General features: G+C 35.5%; 5 protein-coding genes across 5 annotated transcripts; 3 read left to right on the top strand and 2 right to left on the bottom strand.

The window, feature by feature from the left end:
- Positions 1-769: 769 nt before the first annotated feature.
- On the bottom strand, positions 770-4,459 carry LOC140838489 (uncharacterized). Its single transcript, XM_073204845.1, has 8 exons — positions 4,291-4,459; positions 3,179-3,295; positions 2,844-3,037; positions 2,653-2,758; positions 2,415-2,562; positions 2,058-2,197; positions 1,377-1,543; positions 770-1,298 (listed from the first exon to the last, which is right to left on the bottom strand). The coding sequence occupies exons 1-8, from the start codon at positions 4,349-4,351 to the stop codon at positions 1,005-1,007; spliced, it is 1,227 nt and encodes a 408-aa protein (XP_073060946.1). The 5' UTR covers positions 4,352-4,459; the 3' UTR covers positions 770-1,004.
- A 3,922-nt stretch (positions 4,460-8,381) lies between these two features.
- On the top strand, positions 8,382-10,248 carry LOC140838493 (uncharacterized). Its single transcript, XM_073204849.1, has 2 exons — positions 8,382-9,252; positions 9,426-10,248. Exons 1-2 carry the CDS (start codon positions 9,036-9,038, stop codon positions 10,205-10,207), a joined length of 999 nt encoding a protein of 332 aa, XP_073060950.1. The 5' UTR covers positions 8,382-9,035; the 3' UTR covers positions 10,208-10,248.
- Positions 10,249-11,340: 1,092 nt separating this feature from the next.
- Positions 11,341-12,648, top strand: LOC140838495 (protein DOG1-like 3). Its single transcript, XM_073204852.1, has 2 exons — positions 11,341-11,976; positions 12,247-12,648. The coding sequence occupies exons 1-2, from the start codon at positions 11,524-11,526 to the stop codon at positions 12,475-12,477; spliced, it is 684 nt and encodes a 227-aa protein (XP_073060953.1). The 5' UTR covers positions 11,341-11,523; the 3' UTR covers positions 12,478-12,648.
- A 1,294-nt stretch (positions 12,649-13,942) lies between these two features.
- On the bottom strand, positions 13,943-16,768 carry LOC140838486 (uncharacterized). Its single transcript, XM_073204837.1, is given in 3 exon segments — positions 13,943-14,249; positions 14,830-16,217; positions 16,219-16,768. Coding segments are annotated over 2 exon segments (1,803 nt in total). The 5' UTR covers positions 16,729-16,768; the 3' UTR covers positions 13,943-14,249; positions 14,830-14,924.
- A 670-nt stretch (positions 16,769-17,438) lies between these two features.
- On the top strand, positions 17,439-21,036 carry LOC140838488 (uroporphyrinogen decarboxylase 1, chloroplastic). The gene is made up of 6 exons (XM_073204844.1): positions 17,439-17,578; positions 17,674-17,840; positions 18,586-18,968; positions 19,116-19,400; positions 19,891-20,126; positions 20,600-21,036. The coding sequence occupies exons 1-6, from the start codon at positions 17,556-17,558 to the stop codon at positions 20,766-20,768; spliced, it is 1,263 nt and encodes a 420-aa protein (XP_073060945.1). The 5' UTR covers positions 17,439-17,555; the 3' UTR covers positions 20,769-21,036.
- Positions 21,037-21,367: the final 331 nt, after the last annotated feature.

Genomic DNA, 21,367 nt, shown 5'->3' with positions numbered 1-21,367 from the left:
GTCAGTATTTCTATTAATTAGCATAGTATAAAAGTGCATTAAAAATTTATATAAATTGTGATGATCTTCAAAAAAAAAAGAAAAATTGGAGTATTTTTAAAATTAATAATATTCGACAAGGTAACCAAAATGTACGTCTGAAATAATTTGCAAGTGAAACCTATATATTGTGAACGTATGATGAACAATTCTATAATAATTATTGTTATGTACTCAACATAAAATATTATTGTGTTAGCTTCAAAATTGTATCATGATAATAATTTATTGTTTTATTTGATTGTGAATGAAGAAAATGATTCGTTTTCATATCCCAAAAAATATTTATCTTTTTTTTTACGTCGTCTAATATGAGTATGACTTCAAACTAAACTTCTCATCACTTCCAAACTAATTTCATTGTTATATTATGTTAGATGTCTATATCGATTTAATTAAATTATATGTAGTTGGATAATCATTAATCAAATTTTTAAAATTGAATAATGTTCAAGTCTTAATCTTAAGATTGTCAAAACTCAAGTATATCGCTATATATTGTACAGCCTATAGACCACTCGATAATGTTTGTATGTATTATTCTTCATGTGTTGGATTGTCATATGGATAACCCGACATATGGATAACCCGACAGTGTATTATAAATTTCACTTTCAGTTGTTCATTTTTGAACGGTTGAGGATGTGTTAAATTTGGAGTTAACATAATAAATTATAACTGAAAGATAATATATTTAAATTTTAATACAGTTTTTGTCCAACATTTATGATATGATTCGACTTCTAGATTTATCATTTTGTTTCACATGACAAAATCAAACTTGCCATTTAATTTCCTAAAACATTTCTCCCATATGTATTCCAAAAACTCTTCTCGTCCGAAAGAGAATAAAAATGTCCTATTATCTACCTAAGCAGCAACTCTCATGACAAAAAAGATATGTTTCAATAACTATCAAAGACGCTGTTGACTCCTGAAGATCATCAACTTCGGTGCAATGTAGCTTATTCACTCTTTCTCCGGGCTGTGTCGACTAGATATGCATTCAGATGTAGGCCGAAAATCTTTGTAGAGAATGACTGCACCACGTGCTTTCGAGCTTCTTTCCCCATTGTTTCTGACAACTGAGGATTCTGAATAAAATTTGCCATGGCCAAAGAGAATTCTAGGGGGGTAGGGTCACAGAGGAAGCCTGTCACACCGTTCTTGATTGTCTCTACTGGACCCCCACTGTTACAAGCTATAACGGGCTTATGGGCTGCCATTGCTTCTAATGGAACGATTCCAAAATGTTCGTCCTACAACAATTATATATGATATCAGACAATGCTGGATTGATTCAGTTGAGACGGTGAATATTTATGAGAGTAACAGACCTTTGGCGTGTAAAGAACGCACAGGCATTGGGAAAGAAGGGTGTTTCTCTCAGACGTAGGACAAGATGTGACGAAATGAACTCGATCCAGCACACCTTTGCTTTCTGCCAAGTTTTTCAAATCTTCCAGGTACTCAACATTCTCTCTGAGGCGTTTATCAAACCCACCTGTCATTCAATATAGTTGCATCAGGCTGCCCCAAGCATAAAAGAAGAAGAACGGCACAACTTAAAGGAGAGAGTAGGGGGGAGGAGAACATTTGCCAAGAAAGAAACTCAAGGATATAACTGCCTAAAGGAGCACTCTTAAGATGGAATTATTGACGTTTAGATATCAAATGGAACCACAAAACAACTGTTCACATTTTCACGCTAACAAACTAGATTAAAACATTTCTTCAACAGGAATTTTGTCTTCTTTAGAAAATAACATGCAATGCAACTTGTTGCAATTGCAATAGATAGGTAAATACAAAGTGTTACTGAAAGAAAGACATTTAATTTGGTGTTTCATAGGGCTATGACCTCTAAAAATGGCAATCCTTGTCAATACAGTCATCAAAAACATCCTCCAGGTCTGATATAACCTGTCAAAACTAGCTTCCAAATGTAGCAGCAAACACATAAACCGAAACATATGCATATGGTCAAATTTTTGTTGACTACTTTGAAACTAAATTACCTGCAATAGTTAACGTAAATCCTTCATTGTTGCCACCTTGAAGGACATCGGACTCATTATTGCAGAGCCTTGCAAAAGCGGATATAGCCAGGTCTATATTCTTTTTCCTTTCAAACCGATTGATGGATAGAAAATTCAACCTAAAACAGTGTGTAGTATAATAAGACCACCTTGCCCTGAGAGTACATGTATTCATTTATTGTTTCTTTTTTTTCCCCTATCATTTTGTTGATAGACATCATTTGAAATAATACAAAGAGCATTTATATGGGAAAAACGAACATAATTAAAATTTGGTATGGGAAACGGCGTGTCTTATCCTAGAACTAGAAGATACCGAGAATTAGTGTATGTTACTTGGTAGCATTGACTTCATCGAACTGATCCACATTTACAGCAGGATAGAGCACAGCAGGTATGATTCCACTCGCATTGAGAATCTTGAAAGTTTTTGCAAAGGTAGATGCGGTAAATTTGCTGTTGACGAGAATTAAATCCGCCATGCCTACAATCGATAGACAGTTCAAGAAAATTCAAAGTTTGCACAGAAGGAAGCATAAAATATTTGAAGTAGAAACCCAATGTTGGACGCAACCTGTTGTTATTTCTTCTAAATAATCTATAGGTTTCCGATATATTCTTCTAAGAATGGTCGTGTGTTGAGCCAGTAATAAATCTGGAAAATGGCAATAAAATACAACCTAGATAACAAAAATTCCATAAATATATAGGTTTGATCGAGCATAGATAAAATCCAATTCAAATGTTGTTTTAAATATTTCAAACCTTTGATTCCTTCTTTAGCTTCATCAATGGAACGACAACGGAGACCTGATCCACAAGGATGATGTCGAATGTAGGATACATGAAAAACACACATAGAGCGACAAAAATACACCGCAAGTATGCGCATACTGCATGAAGACGATAAAAGATATGGCGCGGTAGGAAAGCACCATACACAGTTACTGGAAAGATGCCTGTTCAATTTTAAATGTCCATGATCAGAATGCTTATCATCTATTAAAAATTTAGTTACGAACTACCTAGAAAAGGAATACAAATTTCAAGTGAAAGAGATAAAAAGGGAAAAGGGAAAGGAAAATCAAGTTGTAGCACACCAGAAACTGTCTCCTCAAAACATCGATTTTTGTCATGGTGTGAGGTAAAAATATGAACATTGTGCCCATAAGATGTGAGTTCAACAGCAGCATCGACAACCAATCTTTCTGCTCCACCTAGCACAGATAGTTAAAATTCAGCAAGACAGTATGATATATTGCCAATTTTGAGAAATTCAATATTTGCTTAAAGCCTTAAATTCATGGAATATCATCATGGGATCAACGCAAAACATACAAGTCATTTGTACCATTATTCCTTATTAATTCCTTCAGCAAAAATTCATGCATAAAAAGATGCAAAAATATAAATAAACTACATTAGAATCCAAAAACATAGATATATATATAAATCTTAAGAATGCAGTGTCAAGGCTGTAATTATATCTACAAATTCACCGAATAAACGTGGCACATTCTTATTGCAATAAAGTATGAGGATAGTTATCATCCAAACAGGAATGAAAATGTGATATTAGAGCTTCATCCTCAAAAAACTGCACACCGAACCATACAATAACGACTTCTTACCTCACGAGTAGCACTTGCTTTTAATAAATCTTGAACCTTGGTAACCTTTTTACAAAAGAAATCATCTAAATGAACAACTGCCGTTCTCATACCAACTAGGTCAACCCTCACTTTTCATGCATTCCCTGAACAAAGTTTCATTTTTTTCAAAAAAAAGGCTTTCTTGAAGCTATCCATCAAGACAAAATTTTGTGTGCGTGTTTTTTTAAATGTATTGCACAATTACTTTGTTTCTATACTTCAGCACACAGAAAAAAGGTTTTCGACACCAAGCGCCAGAGATTTCAAAGCCTTAATCATTAATCCAAACACCGAAAAATAAATCTCGCTCTCAAATGTACGCTAAATGCTACAGGGTCCCAACAATATAACACCGAAAAATAATCTCTCTCGCGGCGATTAATCTCTTAAAAATCGAACATTTTTGCTCACAACATCGAAGACACATAAGCCCATAAAAGTTCCAATAAATATGTATAGATCAATTCCACAAGGTCAAAAATCTTGAACACTAAAAGTAAAAGAAACAGAAAAATTGTACAAGAACATAAAGATGTATAATTTAGAATTTATCAATTCACCTATTCCAAGATCAGGGTGGATTATTGCGATATTCAACATCGAATTTTCCTCTCTGCCCATGTCTAATTCTTCCAATTACTTTACTCAAAGATGAATCTGTGGAGCAATTTCATCTGGGGTTTCAGTGATGGAAAAATACAAGAACCTGGCGACAGAAATTTTTTAAAAAAAAAAAGAGTTTTTAGGACAGAAAGTTTTCATTGGTCAAGGAAAGTGGTACAGCCAATGAGAAGATGTCATGTCAGAGAGACTTAATATTGTGTTTATATACTTTAAAGTAATAAAACATGTAATATTTTTTTTAGTGAAATAAAAAATGTAAATTTATCCAAACAAGTCAAATTTTGATACCAAATGCAAGTTGGAGTGGATTTGATTTGTTTTGAAATTGTTCAAACTGGATTTGAAGCTTAAATATTTAGATATTTTGTGGTCTAGTCAGCTCATTTAAATATGATCAAACCCACACACAAATCAAATTGTATAAAACCTTTCAAAGATGGGAGAGATGGAGATTTTTTAAAAAAAACGACACAAACAAATCATGACGCAAACAAATGAATCAAGTCGAATAGTTTCAAAATTTGAACTTGAGTTTGAGCCCAATTCGCACTTGGCATATTTGACTTGAGCTCAATTCAAATATGGGAAATTAAATAAAAAAATTTCAAACTTAATAAATATCAAACATCACATCAACTCCTTAATGGGTATACGAGCAAACAAAACTAGTTATGACAATAATGTGGGACTTTGTACTTTGATCTATTGGTTTTTTTCCAATTTTGAATGAAAATTAGATATCTTATGTGTTTTTTAAACGAACGATATATCTGGAATGAAAAATGAAAAATACCTCGGATAAGAAAATAATCTTAGCATACATAAACTTATATTAAGTTATATTTTTGTAAATGTGTTATATTTTTGTAAATGTGTAAGAATGACAAGGTGTACAAATCAAGGATCTAATTTACGCAATCTGAGTGTGTCGAATTTCAGATCGATCAAGGCAAAATTGCTCACCAAGGTTTACTTGGCTTTTGCTATTTTTAAAATTTTTATTTTCAAAAATTCGCTCAAGATTTTCTGGATGTGACCTTCCACCTGCCTGACTGTTGGTGCTTCATATGACTGAATGTTGGTGCTCCAGCTGAGAAACCTTTGGCCTTTCGGATGGCCAATCTATGATGCCCATATGGAACCCAGGTGCGTATATATAGAGACAACCTTGAGTCTTTCAACCACATCTCACACTCATATATTACTTTCGACTCTCTTATCTTCCGTGCCTCTTGCTACTCTGCTCCAGTTCATGATAAAATTCAGGTATTTTTTAGTTCGCTGACATAGTACCTTCTCGCTAAGTTATTGTTGGTTGTCTCGTTGTATCATGGGAATCAGTCGCTCAACTTTATCTTCGAAACACTTACTGGAAAAGACAAATCAGTTTTAAGGAGAATATACTTTGTACATGCCTCAATTTGCTTTATTGTTTCAGTTTTACTTACTGTATTTTCTCACGATAGCTTTCATTGATTACTGTTCGACTTTCTGTATTTTAAAAGTTTACAACATTTTATTTCTCTTTCGAAAACTACAATATTGAATAATAAATAATGATCACGAAAACATTCGAACTATGTGTTGCTCACTTGTAGTGCAAAAACATAAATCTTTGTCACGAAAAGAGACTTGAGTTTGAAATCAAACAATGGCGAAAACCCTCCAGCCTATCCAATAATAATAATAATTGCTTATAATCGATAAAAAAAAAATAGTAATAATAAATAAATAAACTCGCATATTCAAACTAGAGATGTTATGCTTGTGGGGGTATATAAATGGATCTTCCAGCAACCCACCGGCCCAAATAAAAACTCAAAGCCCGTTTCGTCACCAAACAAGCGTGAGTCGGAGTTAAGAGATGATACCTGTACCGGTCGGCGAAGAGGTCGGCCCGAAGCTAGTTCGACTGCTCTACTTCGTCGGAGCTGGAGGTACGCGGACAATAATCTTTGGCAAATTCATTTTTCTGCTTCAATTTTGTGTTAATCGAAGAGTTCTATTGTGTTTTTCGGTTTGAAGTTCTGTGCACTGTGGGGATTAACAAATGGAAAGATCTAGAAAGAAAATCAATGATTCAGAAGCAGCAAAATGTTAACGGTGGACCGCCTCTGCAGAATCCGTCTAATGTGGTACAAGAAGTCGCTGAATAATGATGCTTTTGTTTTTTGTTTTTTTGTTTTGCTTCAGACTATAGGCATGTTGAATTAGGGTGTTAATTTATGCAATTGGGTTCTGTCTCTTAAAATCAGCTTTGGTTCTTTGTGATTTAGGGATTGAGTAATAATGTTCGTTTTATGCTTCCGAATATAGGATGATCCGATCATCATTTCGTCATGAATTCGATGTGATATGGATGGTATTTCATATACTTATTGTGTATGAGTGAAAGGTTAAACTTTGAGATTACTAGCAATAACGATTCTTTCTTATCTAAATTTGTGTTTCAGTTAATTGTTCTGTAAATTATGCAATCCATCATCGATACCAAATCTAACTACATGCTTTCCAGTTCCCTCCCACTTTCTCCTGTTTTTTCCAACTCTTCTTTATACCATTCAACGACTACCAATAACCCTTCGACGAATAGTAGGGCTTCTTGAAATGTTCGACCAGATACCAGTTGGCAATAGTTTCTGTGGGTTTTATTCCGACTTTGCCGTATTTCTATCATACATAGCCACCATCTTTTGCATATTTTCTTGACCCTTGCCGCTATGTCTTCGTTTTTCCTTATTTTGATTGTTTAAGTAAGGTGAGGAAGGGAGTGACAAGAAGAAAAGAAGGTGGGTGAGACAATCTAGGGATGTTAAACTATTTACTCTGGTCTGTATACTTATGAATCAACTCACTGTGGGTGGGTTGAATAACTAAACAAAAGTAGGATATAGTTCCAGCATAAAAATTTGAAGTTGGCTAAGAAAACCGAATCAAATGCATGATAAGGCTGAATCACCAGACATGCGCTCATAAGTCCAACCTATCACTCTAATAGTGTTGGATTTGTATATGCTTAAAACGGTGATCTGCTGTGGACTGCTTTGTTATGTAGTATATCGCTAGGACTTTCGTTCTGAAAAAGCAAGAACCTTTCTTTATTTAAGAGGGAGACGATAAATAAAAATAATTGAGTTTTGGTTTTTATCAGTAATATCATGTTTCGCCCGCAAACACGTGCAATCACTCCCAAAACTCAAATCATCTCCCTCGCAAAATTTTCAAGTCTTCCCTCCTCCCTGATTGTAGTGTCTAATTGCTCAACAAACTGAAGTTACTTGGTTCCTTACCGACAATGAGTTAAACTGAACTTTCGACAACTTTTTATTGGTAGTTATATAATCATCTTCTTCTTCATTTAATTAGAGAGTGATTGATTTTTTGTAGAGTTGAGAGAGATGTTTGTTACAATGAGGTCTCGAATCTAAAGTTGGTGTAAGATGGGTTATATGTCCTTACTCGTTTTTATTTTATAAGAAAAATGTGTATGTTTGGGAGTTTTAAAGTTCACGATACTAGTTTTTCTGTTTTTGTAGTGAACAGAAAGTTCATTACTTATTATCGATTGTTTTACGTACATTTCTTTCAGTGACATAAGTCTCTCCCCTCAAAAAGGAAGGCGTAGATTCGAACCAACGTTAAAGCGAAAAAATCTACGCACCTCCATGCATCCAAATGTCATAATAAAAATAATAATGGTAGAATACTTTTAATAAAAAATGAATTAGGAATATATACAAATATAATTAATAACCCGTTATTTATAATTTATAAAATACTCTATTAACTTATATAAACTTTACTATCGTATGTTAAAACCAAGCCATTAAAACAAATGGATAGGAAAATGAACAAATCAAATGAAAAGAAAAATATCGATGAAATAGAACAGAATAATTTGGATATCGGACTATCACTGGAGTTATTTGGATAATTTTAAGAAAGTTTATGATTTTTTTAATGTCATAACGTTACTTTTACATTTTATTTTTAAATAATTCTCTTAGACGTTCATATAAAACAAGTGATCATCAAAAAATCAAGAGAGTATTAAAAACCCAAGAAGAGCGTGATTTAGGATACAAAAATGAATCCGGATCAGTATGGTTTCAGTTCATTTAACGTTGGTTAAATAAATTATTTTAAGGAATTTAGGTGAGTTTATCAATCATCATCAGTAGTTCTAAGTCTTAATTATGTCTTGTTAATGATTGTCATAATCTGAGAATGTTGGATTAGTTCCATTTAGTAACTAATTTTTTATAGATACGAACGTGAACATGAACTGCATGCTTGCATATATAGGTTTTATTAATTCATACCTCTGTTGCAGTTTCAACGAAAATATTCATGCTTGTCATGCGTATGGATTATGTTTGTTGGAGAAGATTAATTAATACCTAAGGGATGTGCATTCCTGAACTCTGTACGCATGAATTATACCTCAAATTTCATTAAGAAATTGAGGGACACGAAGAAAAGCAATAATCAGAGTTATGGTCAGAAACGAATGATGCATGCCCTGCACTTCAAATCTCACAAGTAAAACACTCGGACAAGCGTTGAATGAACGATTTAATCGAAAGTCCCTCTCGTCTATAAAAGAGGATAGGCGAGGTGTCCAATGTTGTATTGCTGATCATACATGTGTTAGTAAACATCTTCTTTGTTAACAAGTGCAATGGAAGATCGTTCATTTGTCAAAAAAATGAAAGTAGGTTTCTGGGGTCGATTGATAGTGATTGTATGTGTGTGGGCTTATGCAACAGCGGGCGTCTTACCACGATTGGTCAAATGCCGATCTCCACTTTTTCCGCTGTGTCGCCTCCCCTTGCTTTGCCCATTAGCATGTCCTCGAACTTGTTTGATGGACTGTGCTCTTTGTAGGCCAGTGTGCAGTAAGTCACCCCAGTAGTAACCTGTATATGTTTTTTTTCTTACAAGTTGTTTTCGTACTGTGCTCAAATCATAGCAAAATTTATAATTCAAGAACGTTTGACTAAATATATTTGTGTTTAGATTTTGTGATCGTAAGTCATCCATTTAATTAGTTGTGCTTTAACAAACGCAGACTGCAATGTACCTAGTGCCGTATGCGAAGATCCCCGATTCATTGGTGGAGATGGCATCACTTTCTATTTCCATGGCCGGAAAGATGAAGATTTCTGCTTAGTCTCTGATTCCAATCTTCACATCAATGCTCATTTCATCGGCAAAAGGAATCCTAACTTAAAGAGAGACTTCACTTGGGTACAATCCATTGGCGTGATGTTCGATAGCCATAAAATTCTAGTAGCTGCACAGAAAACATCTACATGGGACCAAAAGGCCGACCATCTGGTCATATCCGTGGATGACAACCCAGTCTCTCTCCCAACAGTCGCAGATTCCAAATGGGATTCCAATAACACGATGAACGAACTCTCCATCTCTCGTACGTCCGACACAAATGGCGTTGTTATTGAAGTAGTCGATAAGCTAAGAATTACAACACATGTTGTCCCAATTACATCTCAAGAATCTAAAGTGCATGGCTATGACATAAATGATGATGATTGTTTTGCACATCTGGAAGTTTCCTTCAAGTTCTACAACCTGAGCGACGTGGTCGATGGTGTTCTGGGACAGACACATAGCAGCACTTATGAAAGCAAAATCAAACTCAGTGCAGTAATGCCTGTAATGGGAGGAACACACAAGTACAAGACCTCTAGTATTTTTGACCCCAACTGTGCCGTATCAAGATTTCACAAGTCTCCCGTTCTAATGGAAAATGTTGGTCGGAAACTGACTTTACAGGAATTCAAGTGCAATGGTGGAAGAGAAGGCGAGGGGCTGGTTTGTAAACGCTAGAATATTATTACATCTATCAACAATTTATCATATTGTCTTGGTCAACTACTATATAATATTGTTCAATGTCGATATTATCACGTTCCACAACAAATTACAAAAATACTCGTACTCCATGAACTAATTACTAATATTGGAGAAACCCAAAAAAAATGATGGTATAAGCACGTGAAACAATATTCATGTTAATGTATGATAGAGACATAAGAAATCATGTAAAGTAAAATAAATAAATAAATAAAATGCATGAATTTTTGGAAAAATATAATATTGAAAAATGTATTAAACAATTGCTGTTTTGTTTTTGGAGTAAAATATAAAAACAAAAACTTGTATGAGACGGTGTCACGAGTCGTTTTTTGAAAGATAGATGTCTTATTTGAGTCATCCATGAAAAAATATTACTTTTTACGCTAAGAGTATTATTTTTTTATTATGAATATCGGTAGGGTTGCATGTTTCACAGATAAAGATTCGTGAGACCATATCACAACAGACTTACTCTAATATAAATGATATGTTTTCTATTCCCCAAGGATCTATTTTAACCTAATTTTATTAAAACTATAGATTTACATATACGTGATATCGTAAGATTACCAACATTTACTATATATTACATAATTCAACTTTGAAAATAAAATAAAATAAAAAAAACAAAACAAAATAAAAATGCCCAAAAAGTTTTCATTTTTATAATTGGCAACAGTCCTGGTGATCATACAAGAGCATAAACTTCTCTAGCTAGATAAAAAATAGATTGACAAAAACTTTTATTCCACGAAATATGTGAGTTGAAACGAGTGTTCTATAAAAATAGTAGACGGTAGAGAAATGATCATCCATCATTTAACGTCTCGACGATTTTTTCAATCAAAATATCTAATTTTTTTTTTATCTTTAGATTTTTCAAATAATTTTTCTATATTAGATTAAAACTCAAAATTTTCTTTTTATCTAATAAAAAATAATTGAAAAATATTATGAATAATTTTTTAAAAATATTTAAAAAATAAAAAAAATCTATATATATTACCTTTTAGAAGACAGGTTCGAATTCACGTTAAACAAGAGACCGCCTCGATTGTAATAAAAAAACAATTTACATATAATTGTAAAATGAGAAGGTCAAAAATATATTGCTGAGTTGCCAAGGAAGCAGGAAATGGCAAATGGCTTTCTTCCAGGTATGAGGCACGCGCCACTGAGTCACCAAACTTAGCCCTCTCCATCCGTTAAGATCCACCCTCCCGCCGCCACGACCATTCCCGACTCTATATATCTCACGAACAAGCCGGTGGCTACAGTCGGGCACGATGAGTTTCCACAGCTTCTACAACACATGGATCGAGCAGCTTTGGCAGCTACAGCTGCAGCTTCGCCAAGCGCTGCCGACGCTCACCGCAGAGGAACAGCACCACCAGCTACGGAATCTGGTTCAAAAATTAATGTTTCACTATGAAGAATACTACCGAGTCAAGTCATCATCCGCCAACTACGACGTTTTATCGCTCTTTTCTGCGCCGTGGACTTCCGTCCTAGAGAGGTCGCTCCATTGGATAGCTGGGTGGCGGCCCACCACCGCATTCCACCTCATCTACTCCGAGTCTAGCATTCTTTTTGAGTCCCATGTGGTGGATATTCTCCGTGGCCGCGGTACCGGTGACCTAGGTGATCTTTCTCCGGGACAATTCCGCCGTGTCAGTGAGCTTCAATGTGAGACTGTGCAAGAAGAGAACGATATAACTGACGAGCTCTCCGAGTGGCAGGCATGCAAGATATTAATTCATTAAACTCATGAGTTTCAGTCTTTATCATGCAAAATGCTTCTAATGTAAACTCTACTCTTTTTTTTTTTTTAAGTACAAATAGTTCGAGTTTCAATTTTGGATTTCGAAATACAATTATTGTTGCTCTCTTAAAAATTTCAAACATTTTAGCCCCACCTTTCGATTGTGTTCATGTAGAATATTTTCGTTATATGTATAGTTTCTTTAAGTGTCAGTTTCTTAATTAACTTGTATTCTTCAATTGATTAGGAGGGTGCGAATTATTTGGCCGGAACGTACGACGACATCGACCGGAAAATTGAAAGGCTTGCCGGAATCTTGGTAAAAGCGGATGAGCTACGGCTGAAAACTATCAAGAACTTGGTGGAGCTGCTGACGCCAAAGCAGGCGGCGGAGTTCTTTATTGCCGCCGCCGAACTCCACTTTGGGATTCGTGGGTGGGGATTAGAACAAGATCGTCGATCATATATTAGGCAATAACATTATTTAACTTAATATCTTAATCTTACTTATCATGTAATGGCGCAACGCTCTTTTTCAATCTAGAAATATATTGTTCTAGCAATGTTCTCGAAGAGAGAATATTGCCAGTCATTGCATGATCTCAAATATATATGTAAACATTTTTACGAGTCAATTTTATAAGATAGATTGTTGATCCGACTTGATATATATAAAAATATTATATTTAATATTAACAGTTTTTATTTTAAATATAGACATGTTGATGTGTTTTATAGAAATATATACGCGAGATCGTTTAATAAGACTTATTCTTTACGTCTGAATTAATTATGATGTGTTTTTTCAAGGGAAAAAATAATCTTTAGGTCTCATACAGCTGGTTAATGCATGAAATATGTTAAAATAAGGAAAATTTGTAATTTTAGTAATATAAATTAGGTTTTTTTTGGATTTTAATCTTTGTTAAGTTTTGTTTTCGTTACTTGTAGTTTTTTTGTTCGGAAATTACAAAATCAATTGAATTCGTTTATTTAGTACTTATTTTTATCTTATGTGGCATATGTAGATAAAATAAAATTTATATTATTCATATTAATATGATAAAAATACTGAGAAAAATAAAGCAATACGATTTTTAATACCTCATAACAGAAGGACAAATTTTGTCGTCTACTTTTATTTTTATTTATGTATATTTTAATATGTATAATATAAGTTTTATTATTATCGCATGAACCACATAAAATAATATCAATTTCAAAGTGAACAATATCCGATAAATTTAATTGTTTTGAAAAAATATTAAAACCAAAAAATCAAAAACAACATAAACTTTCACAAATTAGCGAAAAAAATTCTTTTAAAATGAGAACATATGTGTTGGAAGCATGGGTTGCATGGACACGTTTTCGAGAATTTTATACGCGTCTCCCGTTAATTGCCGCTGCTCTCATTAATGTATAAATTAGTCCAATTTGACACATACCACGACTGCGGATAGAAGAATATCATAAGCTAAATATTATATTATATATATGTGATATACCGGTCGGACCAAGATATATAGATTTATAAATATATATATTTTGTTATATAATAATTGAGTTATTTATTTGTTTTTCTTTCGTAGATCGATAATTTATTCTGATAATTATTAAAGGGGTCTATTATTTTATTATTACAAGGATTAGCTAGCTAAATAGATATAGTTAAGTTTATTATTAATTAAAATAATTAATTTAAGATAATTTGGAGTGCATATCTCGATCATGGTATAACAATACTGAAGTATTTGAAAAGAATGATGCACTTGGAAACTCAGCTCCTCTTCGTTTTGGAACAGATGATCAGCAAATGGTGCCTTTTCTTCTAACCACAATGGAATATTTAGAATCTATTCCTTGGTTTATTAGTGTATTTGTAATATGTATAATTTTTTATTTTCTTCTAACCAAACAATGGAATAATATTGCAGAAATGCTAAAGAAAAAAAAAAGTATTGCAATCCATCAGCGTCTTCAAAATAGGCAGAAAATCGAGAGGTATCATGTGTATAGAACTATTACAGGAAATGAAATGCAGGGACACAGCTACCAGCACTGTGGGAGAAAAATCAGACGACTTGATTATCTACCACAAATTATAAAAGGGTTAAAGTTGAAATGCAGATGATTATCTTTTCAACAACAGACAGACTAATTTTAACCGAAGAAAATAATTCCATCTTCATCATGCTTCCCAGGCATTCGACGAGGTGCTGCCTCTCCTCCGAACGGCCTTATTTATCCCTGTGTTGGCGACAGAAGGGATATAATTATGAACAACAAAATAAGATTGACGCAGCATCATATTGGAATGTTAAAACGATTCAGAAAGTATCGTGTCGATAAAGTTGCAACTTAGGAAAAAGAAGAATGTCACACAAACTAGCCCAAGCACCTAACAACGCATCTTCACACACCAAGATAAACATTAATTAAGCAGTAAAAAATTTTCATTAGCATCAAATTAGCTGTGATCCACACACTCAGGACATTGATTCTAAAAGCAGTACCAAATGAATATCTCAGAAAAATAAAGAATAAACCCATGAATCCAAGATTCCGTTTTCCACTTCCAGCTTCAGCAGTTTCAAAATGGTTCACAATTAGACTCCAAATAAGTGATTCTATAACTAGAATTTACTATGCTTCATCATCACTTTGCACTTCCCTGCAATTATTTTCATTATTTCCAGACATCAACCATATATTTCAAGTCGCGAGAAGGAATTCTACACAACTTAAATAAATAAGTGTGATTAGAGTTTGAGTAGATCATCCAGCATTAGACATTAGAACTTGATTTGTACAGGCTCCACTTTGTTACCTGTGAGCATTCCTTGAGATCAACTAAATCCTGATCAAATCCGAATAGCTTGATCACAATCTATCAAAAAGTGCCAACACCAGCAAGGGAAGGGTTCATTTCCTCGTTGCAATATCACCTTCCAAAATAGCATGCCTCGTCAAAACAATCTCCTTTACAAGATTCCTGTAAGTGAATGGCCGAACTGCTGCACGTAGGAACAAGCTAGGTGGAATCTTACTCTTCTTGACCCTCCTTCTGTATGGACCATAGCCAAGACGCTTCCATTCTTCGGGGCCGACCTTAGCCCTCTTTCCTCTCATTTCTATTTCATCTCCGTCCCCAACGGTTTCCACCTTCTCCTTCCGTTGCTCCATTGCCTTCATCTGCTCTTCATAAAACTTGTTAGAAGTCTCTATACTTCTCTTTACAAGTTTTTCCATACCCTCATTGCTACGCATGGCCTTCTTAAACTCGTCGTCCCAATACGAGGCATCCTCTTCTGGACCAGTATCCTCGTCCTCCTGGAATCCCAATACCTCCTCATCTCCATCTCCTTCCGTGTCTATAATTAAATCATCTGGCTCCTCTTCATCCTCACTCACTTCATCTTCATCACGATCATCATCCTCAATCCAATCCAGTACGAAATCATTCTCACCAAGGTTGCCACCACGATCATCAGTTTCATCAGGTGCATCACACCCCAACTCAAGTTCCTCCAACTTTGCCTTCCACTCCTTGGTATATGGATGTAACAACAACACAGGGTGATTACTCAACAAAAATTCCAAACATTTTGACTTCTTCTCATCACTCAACTTCTGATATGCATTCACCACATCATCCACGAAAGCCTTGGGGTTCACCTTCACCATCTTGCACAAACCACCAAAGTATGTACACAGCTCCATCGTTCCATCATCATTCTCCAGCTCAAACATGAAATCCTCCTCAGTTTCTGGATCAAGCAGCGGTTGTAATGCCCCGAAAAATTCCTCTTGAGGCTCAAACCTACACTGGTATACTGGCCTGTTAACATATATTATGTCCGGTCTCATCCAGGCTGCACATTGAGTGATCATGGTCCTCGTATTGTTCCCAAGCCTCCCCATCAAAGTCCACTTATCCAATCTCTGATCCCCGGCTTCAAGCACCACTTCACAGACCAAAGTCCATTGCTGCCAAGGCAAATCCGAGATCGTCCATCTTGGATGCCTTACAAAAACCCAATAATACCTAAATCTCTTGTTCTTGTCCATAGCATCCAAACTTTTCTGAAAATCAACGGCCATATCATACTGCTCAATCTTTTCCCACTCCTCTTGATCCCTAACCTCGCCAATCATGGTCACACGTTCATCCGAAAAGCTACCACGAATTGGGTCGCCTAATACTACCCCACGCCAATGAGTAGGGTCCGAATTGACCATATTTATACCAGTCATACGGGTGCTTCAAATTTGGGTCATCCTGATCCATAAACCTCACCATTCTATCATATCCTAGACCAATCATTTGTAGCTCCTCTTCCGAAAAATTATCAGGGTAATTCTTGTGGGGATTCTTCAACCTGTAGAATAGGTTCTCCGCCAGCTTCTTGCTTTTCCGGCGTGCATTGCGTTTGGCTTCTCTACGGAGCTCCGCGTTTCCCTCTATACGACCTGAAGAGGAGCCTCCTTGTTTCCCTTTGCTCCGACCAGCAAATGAGCGGAAGTCCGGCCGAACACTGGCATTTAGGCCGTGAAATCGTCGGTTAGGCGTCAGGGAGCAGACTATATGGCGTTTGGGGGTCTTGGGGTACGATCGAATCGGGGCTATAGTTTCGAAAAAAGGGTTGATAATTCTACCGAGAGAGAGGTGAAAGGGGGGAAAAGGAGGGTTTAATGTCTGAGGGAACATTGGGGTTGGAAGTTGCATCCTCGAACTGTATCCGAATTACACTGACAAACTGGATTCTGGGATAAATTATATATATTCTTTTTACAGTATTTTTTATTAGTTTTTTTATACACAAAAATTCAATTTAAAACAATGTCCTAAAAACGCACTAAGTGTGTAAATGTCAAGTTTAAGATTAAAAAGTTTTTCAATTTTCCGTTTAAACAAAATTTTTTTATAACACTGCTTTATAACACTATTTCATGAAATATTATTCGGTTTTTATTTATTATTTTATCATTTATGGTTTATGTTGCTCAAACAATCTAGTGTTGTGCTCTTTTTACATGAGATGATCACTTTGTCTAATAATTTGTTAATTTCATTTGACACTGTGAGATCCATCATATAATCATCTTGTGTAAAAAATACACAACACCAAATGCGTGTTTTCAGCCACACCCATGATACAAATCCAAAACATTCATCATATTTCTCAAAAGGTAAAAAATTATGTGAGGACGGTCTCACGGGTCATATTTTGTTAGACGAATATGTTATTTGGGTCATCTATGTTAATAGTATTACTTTTTATTATGATTATCAGTAAGATTGACTCATCTCACAAATAAAAATTCGTAATATCTTCTCACAAAATACCTGATTTTCTCAAAATTGTTGGATCACTAATTGTCAATGATAATTATAAAGAAAATAAAAATTAAACAATAAAAAAGATCCGAGAGTAACTTTGATGATGGGTCAAACGTGAGGATCGAAATAAAGAGAACTCGTTGCTTTACGGAGAGAGGGAAGCGATAAGGAAAAACAAACTCAGCGAGAAGCACAAGGAATCACACGTTTTCATGGGCTTCTCCACTTTAAGCAGGCAACCTCTCTCTCTCTCTCTCTCTAGCAAAAGATTTGGTTCATTTTCGATCGGTACAATTCGGCCAATTTACGAGTTTGTTTGTGATTGTGCAGTGCCCACTGCAATTATTGCAACCTGGCTCTGAGCTGGAAATCGTCGACCTTGTTTACGGATTTGAATTTGGTTCCCAGTAACAATGCCAGTGCAGTTGTGTTCTCCCACAAGAAGGCCAAGCAACCCCATAAACTCAATTCCCCTCGCGCATCCGTTACTTCGTCAGGTGTCTTAATTATCATTTAGCCCGAGTCATTCATGTCTTCCAATTTTCAACACCTTTTTGGTTTTCCGGACCTTCTTGTTTGTCGGAGCATAATTTTTTGTCGACTGACTCTGAATTATTATGTCACCGTTTTATTGTTTGAGGTGGAATACACAAATATGAATTGTTTCTAAAGGCTGAGAATTTGATCCCCAGAAATAGAGATATATGGTTTGGCGATTTATGATCTGGTTGTATGCATATGCCCGAGTAATTGCGATAAATTTGTACTCAAATTACTTACATATTCATTGCAAGATGATGTTTTTACCGTTGTGGAATGAACTCCTAGACTCATGCATTTTTTGTTGAGTGTGAATGATGGAACTTTCCCACCTTTCAAAATACTGACGTTGCTAAGAACGAATGAGGTGCAATGACACTGATAGCCTGAAAGTAGTTTGCCATCTCATTGACTTGAGATTTGAGAATGTTTGAATGATCTCATATTTAAGATTTTTGAGTGGTGGCATAATATTTTTTTATCCATCCTCTTCAGGTGGTCTTTATTTTTCTGTGACTAATTTTTGTACTTGCTTGTTCACCTGTTTTTTTTCTGGGAAATGTTAGCTGAGTAGCTGCCTGAATCGTGTTTTTTTGGATCGAGTTTGTTTATGGCAGCATTATTTGGAACTTGCCTCTGTTTTCAATTTTGTAATACATGGAATCACTGGTCTTACTTTAGATTTTTCCATACGGAGTGCAGATCCTCTTTTGGTCAAGGCGGCAAGAGGAGATCTAGTTAGTCGACCTCCTGCATGGATGATGCGTCAAGCAGGAAGGTATATGGCTGTTTATAGAAAGCTAGCAGAGAAATACCCATCCTTCAGAGAGAGATCGGAGACAACTGATCTCATTGTGCAAATTTCTTTGCAGCCTTGGGAAGCTTTCCGGCCTGATGGAGTTATTATTTTCTCTGACATACTTACTCCTCTACCAGCATTTGGAGTTCCATTTGATATAGAAGAGATCAGGGGTCCAGTAATACACAGTCCCATTCGCTCCGAAGAGGGTTTGAAAGCATTACACCCAATTGACTTGGAGAAACTACAATTTGTCGGAGAATCTCTTAGGATACTGCGTAAACAGGTGTGATAGTGATCATCCTCCATTTACTTGTTAGTTTATGCTGACAGCTTCTTACTAGTTTGAAAGAATATGGATCCTATTTCTTTTTGAAAAGTTAATTTTATGTGTTGTTATCATTCTCGCTATTGTTATTATTTTGGATTCTAGGTGGGGGAACAAGCTGCAGTTTTGGGTTTTGTTGGAGCTCCCTGGACAATTGCTACTTATATAGTAGAAGGGGGGACAACTCGCACATATACAACTATAAAGAGTATGTGCCATACGGCACCACATTTGCTAAGAGCTCTTCTATCTCATTTGGCAAAGGCAATAACCGAATATATCATATTCCAAGTGAAGTCTGGAGCTCATTGCATACAAATATTTGATTCTTGGGGCGGCCAACTGCCTCCTGATATGTGGGAAAAATGGTCTAAACCTTATATTGATGAGGTGACTTCTTTTTCGTGTCTTGTCCATGTTTTTTCTTTATTTTCTCTTTGTTTGTTTTTATCATGAACTTTGGATCCCGAAGAGACTAATGATTCATCTTCTTGAGCTTCGTATTAATGTATTTCTGAGTTTGAGAATTGCCTGGTTTTAGGGCTCAGCATTGCTGGAATTCTTGTCTTATTGTCCCATTTTGAAGTTTTTTATACCTATTATTAATTTTAATAAATAGTATCAGATTTGTACAGAACTGTAAAACTATGTAGATTCTTATCTGGTAACATTTGCTTCATCTACTGCCATAGGTTAAAACAAGACAAGTTAAAAAGGTTTCAAAATTTTTTGAAGATGTACTATACCTCTTCCTTAAAAATAGTTCAGCTCTCAGCCATTTTTCTGGTGTCTCTTTTGTTTAGTGTGATCACATTTCAGCTTTTGATGCATGCACCAAATTTCTTCCCCGTCCCCTTTCTGAATACCTCTATTTGTGCAGATCGTAAGCATAGTAAAGAAAAACTGCCCACAAACCCCACTTGTGCTCTATATCAATGGAAATGGCGGGCTTCTTGAACGAATGAAAAATACTGGAGTTGATGTGATTGGGCTTGACTGGACCATAGACATGTCTGATGGAAGGAGACGACTAGGAAATGATATCAGTATACAAGGAAATGTTGACCCGGCCTACCTATTTTCTCCTCTTCCTGCCTTGACGGATGAAATCGAAAGGTTTGTCAAAAGAACATCAGCTGATTTAGCATTTATTTTTTAAAAAACTTTATTATTTTAAAATCACTTTCTGATTGAATGTTGATGTTTGGTTCAAGCTTTTGGGATCGGAATATCGACTGTAAAAACTGAAATCTTGCGGCCAAAAAAATGTAATTTTGACTGCTTCAGCTTAAGCGCTATTTGAAAATTAGAAGTAGTTTTTTTTTTAACTCACAAACTCAAACATAAAAATGCTTCTAGTTTTGTTTTAAAAGCATTTTAAAAGGCCTAACTCAATAAGAATTTTTTTTTAAAGTTGAATGTTTTCATATATCAACTTCCATCCTTAGCATTACCGAGACATTTAACCCAACCTAAAAATGCATCAGCATCTGTATTGACTGAAGGGTGTTTATGCAACAAATTGAGCTCGATTTTATTAAACTTCTTTGCCTCCATGGAAAGCTGATAAGATTTGTATGGCATGTCAGGGTTGTAAAGTGTGCAGGAACGAGGGGCCATATTCTCAATCTTGGCCACGGTGTTCTTGTTGGTACCCCCGAGGAAGCAGTGGCTCATTTCTTCGATGTTGCAAAAAGTTTGAAGTTCGATTCCCAAGTCGAGAGCCATGCATTTGGGGAACCCAATTTGGTAGCTTGAGAATGATATTACTTGTCGCGCAAGATGGAGTTTTGTTGTATGTAAAGGCTGTCCATTACCAGGTACGAGGTGACGAACTCAACTCGATTCATGATGCAGATAGTTTAATTTTTGCCATGTAGCAAAGGTGTTCTTTTGGTCATTTTCCCCCTACTCTTAGTAATTGTAAGCCTTGATAGCCATATTTATTTTGCAGAGGGATATGGTTTCAGTCCTTCCAATGCAAATGATAACCACTTGTGAAATTCAGCATATTTAATTTCGTTCATCTCCGGAGACATAATTTTAAAAGATAACCCATTTCTTCTATTAAAAATCACGACTACGCCGACCCATCGACGTTTGAAAAATGTTTGTACCAGATCTGAATTTATTTTATCCGAATGGTGCATGTATGTGGGGTTATCTCCATTTTCATGAGACGATCCACTTAAGCTCTACCAATATGAAAAACAACCCCTACTCGTACAATTTCGTGCGCCACACTTTTCTTGGATTACAAGTGCCGGTTGCTTTTAGGCAAAAGATAATAGCACATTCAAGAATCGGACAAAAAGAGTGACTAGGTTGACATTTAATTTTGCTTGATCATTGATCTT

This window comes from Primulina eburnea, chromosome 8 (assembly GCF_022965805.1).
Source record: "Primulina eburnea isolate SZY01 chromosome 8, ASM2296580v1, whole genome shotgun sequence".
In the NCBI taxonomy this organism is placed as follows: Eukaryota; Viridiplantae; Streptophyta; class Magnoliopsida; order Lamiales; family Gesneriaceae; genus Primulina; species Primulina eburnea.
Note: the sequence above shows the minus strand (reverse complement) of the source record. Positions and strands in the feature narration are given on the sequence as shown.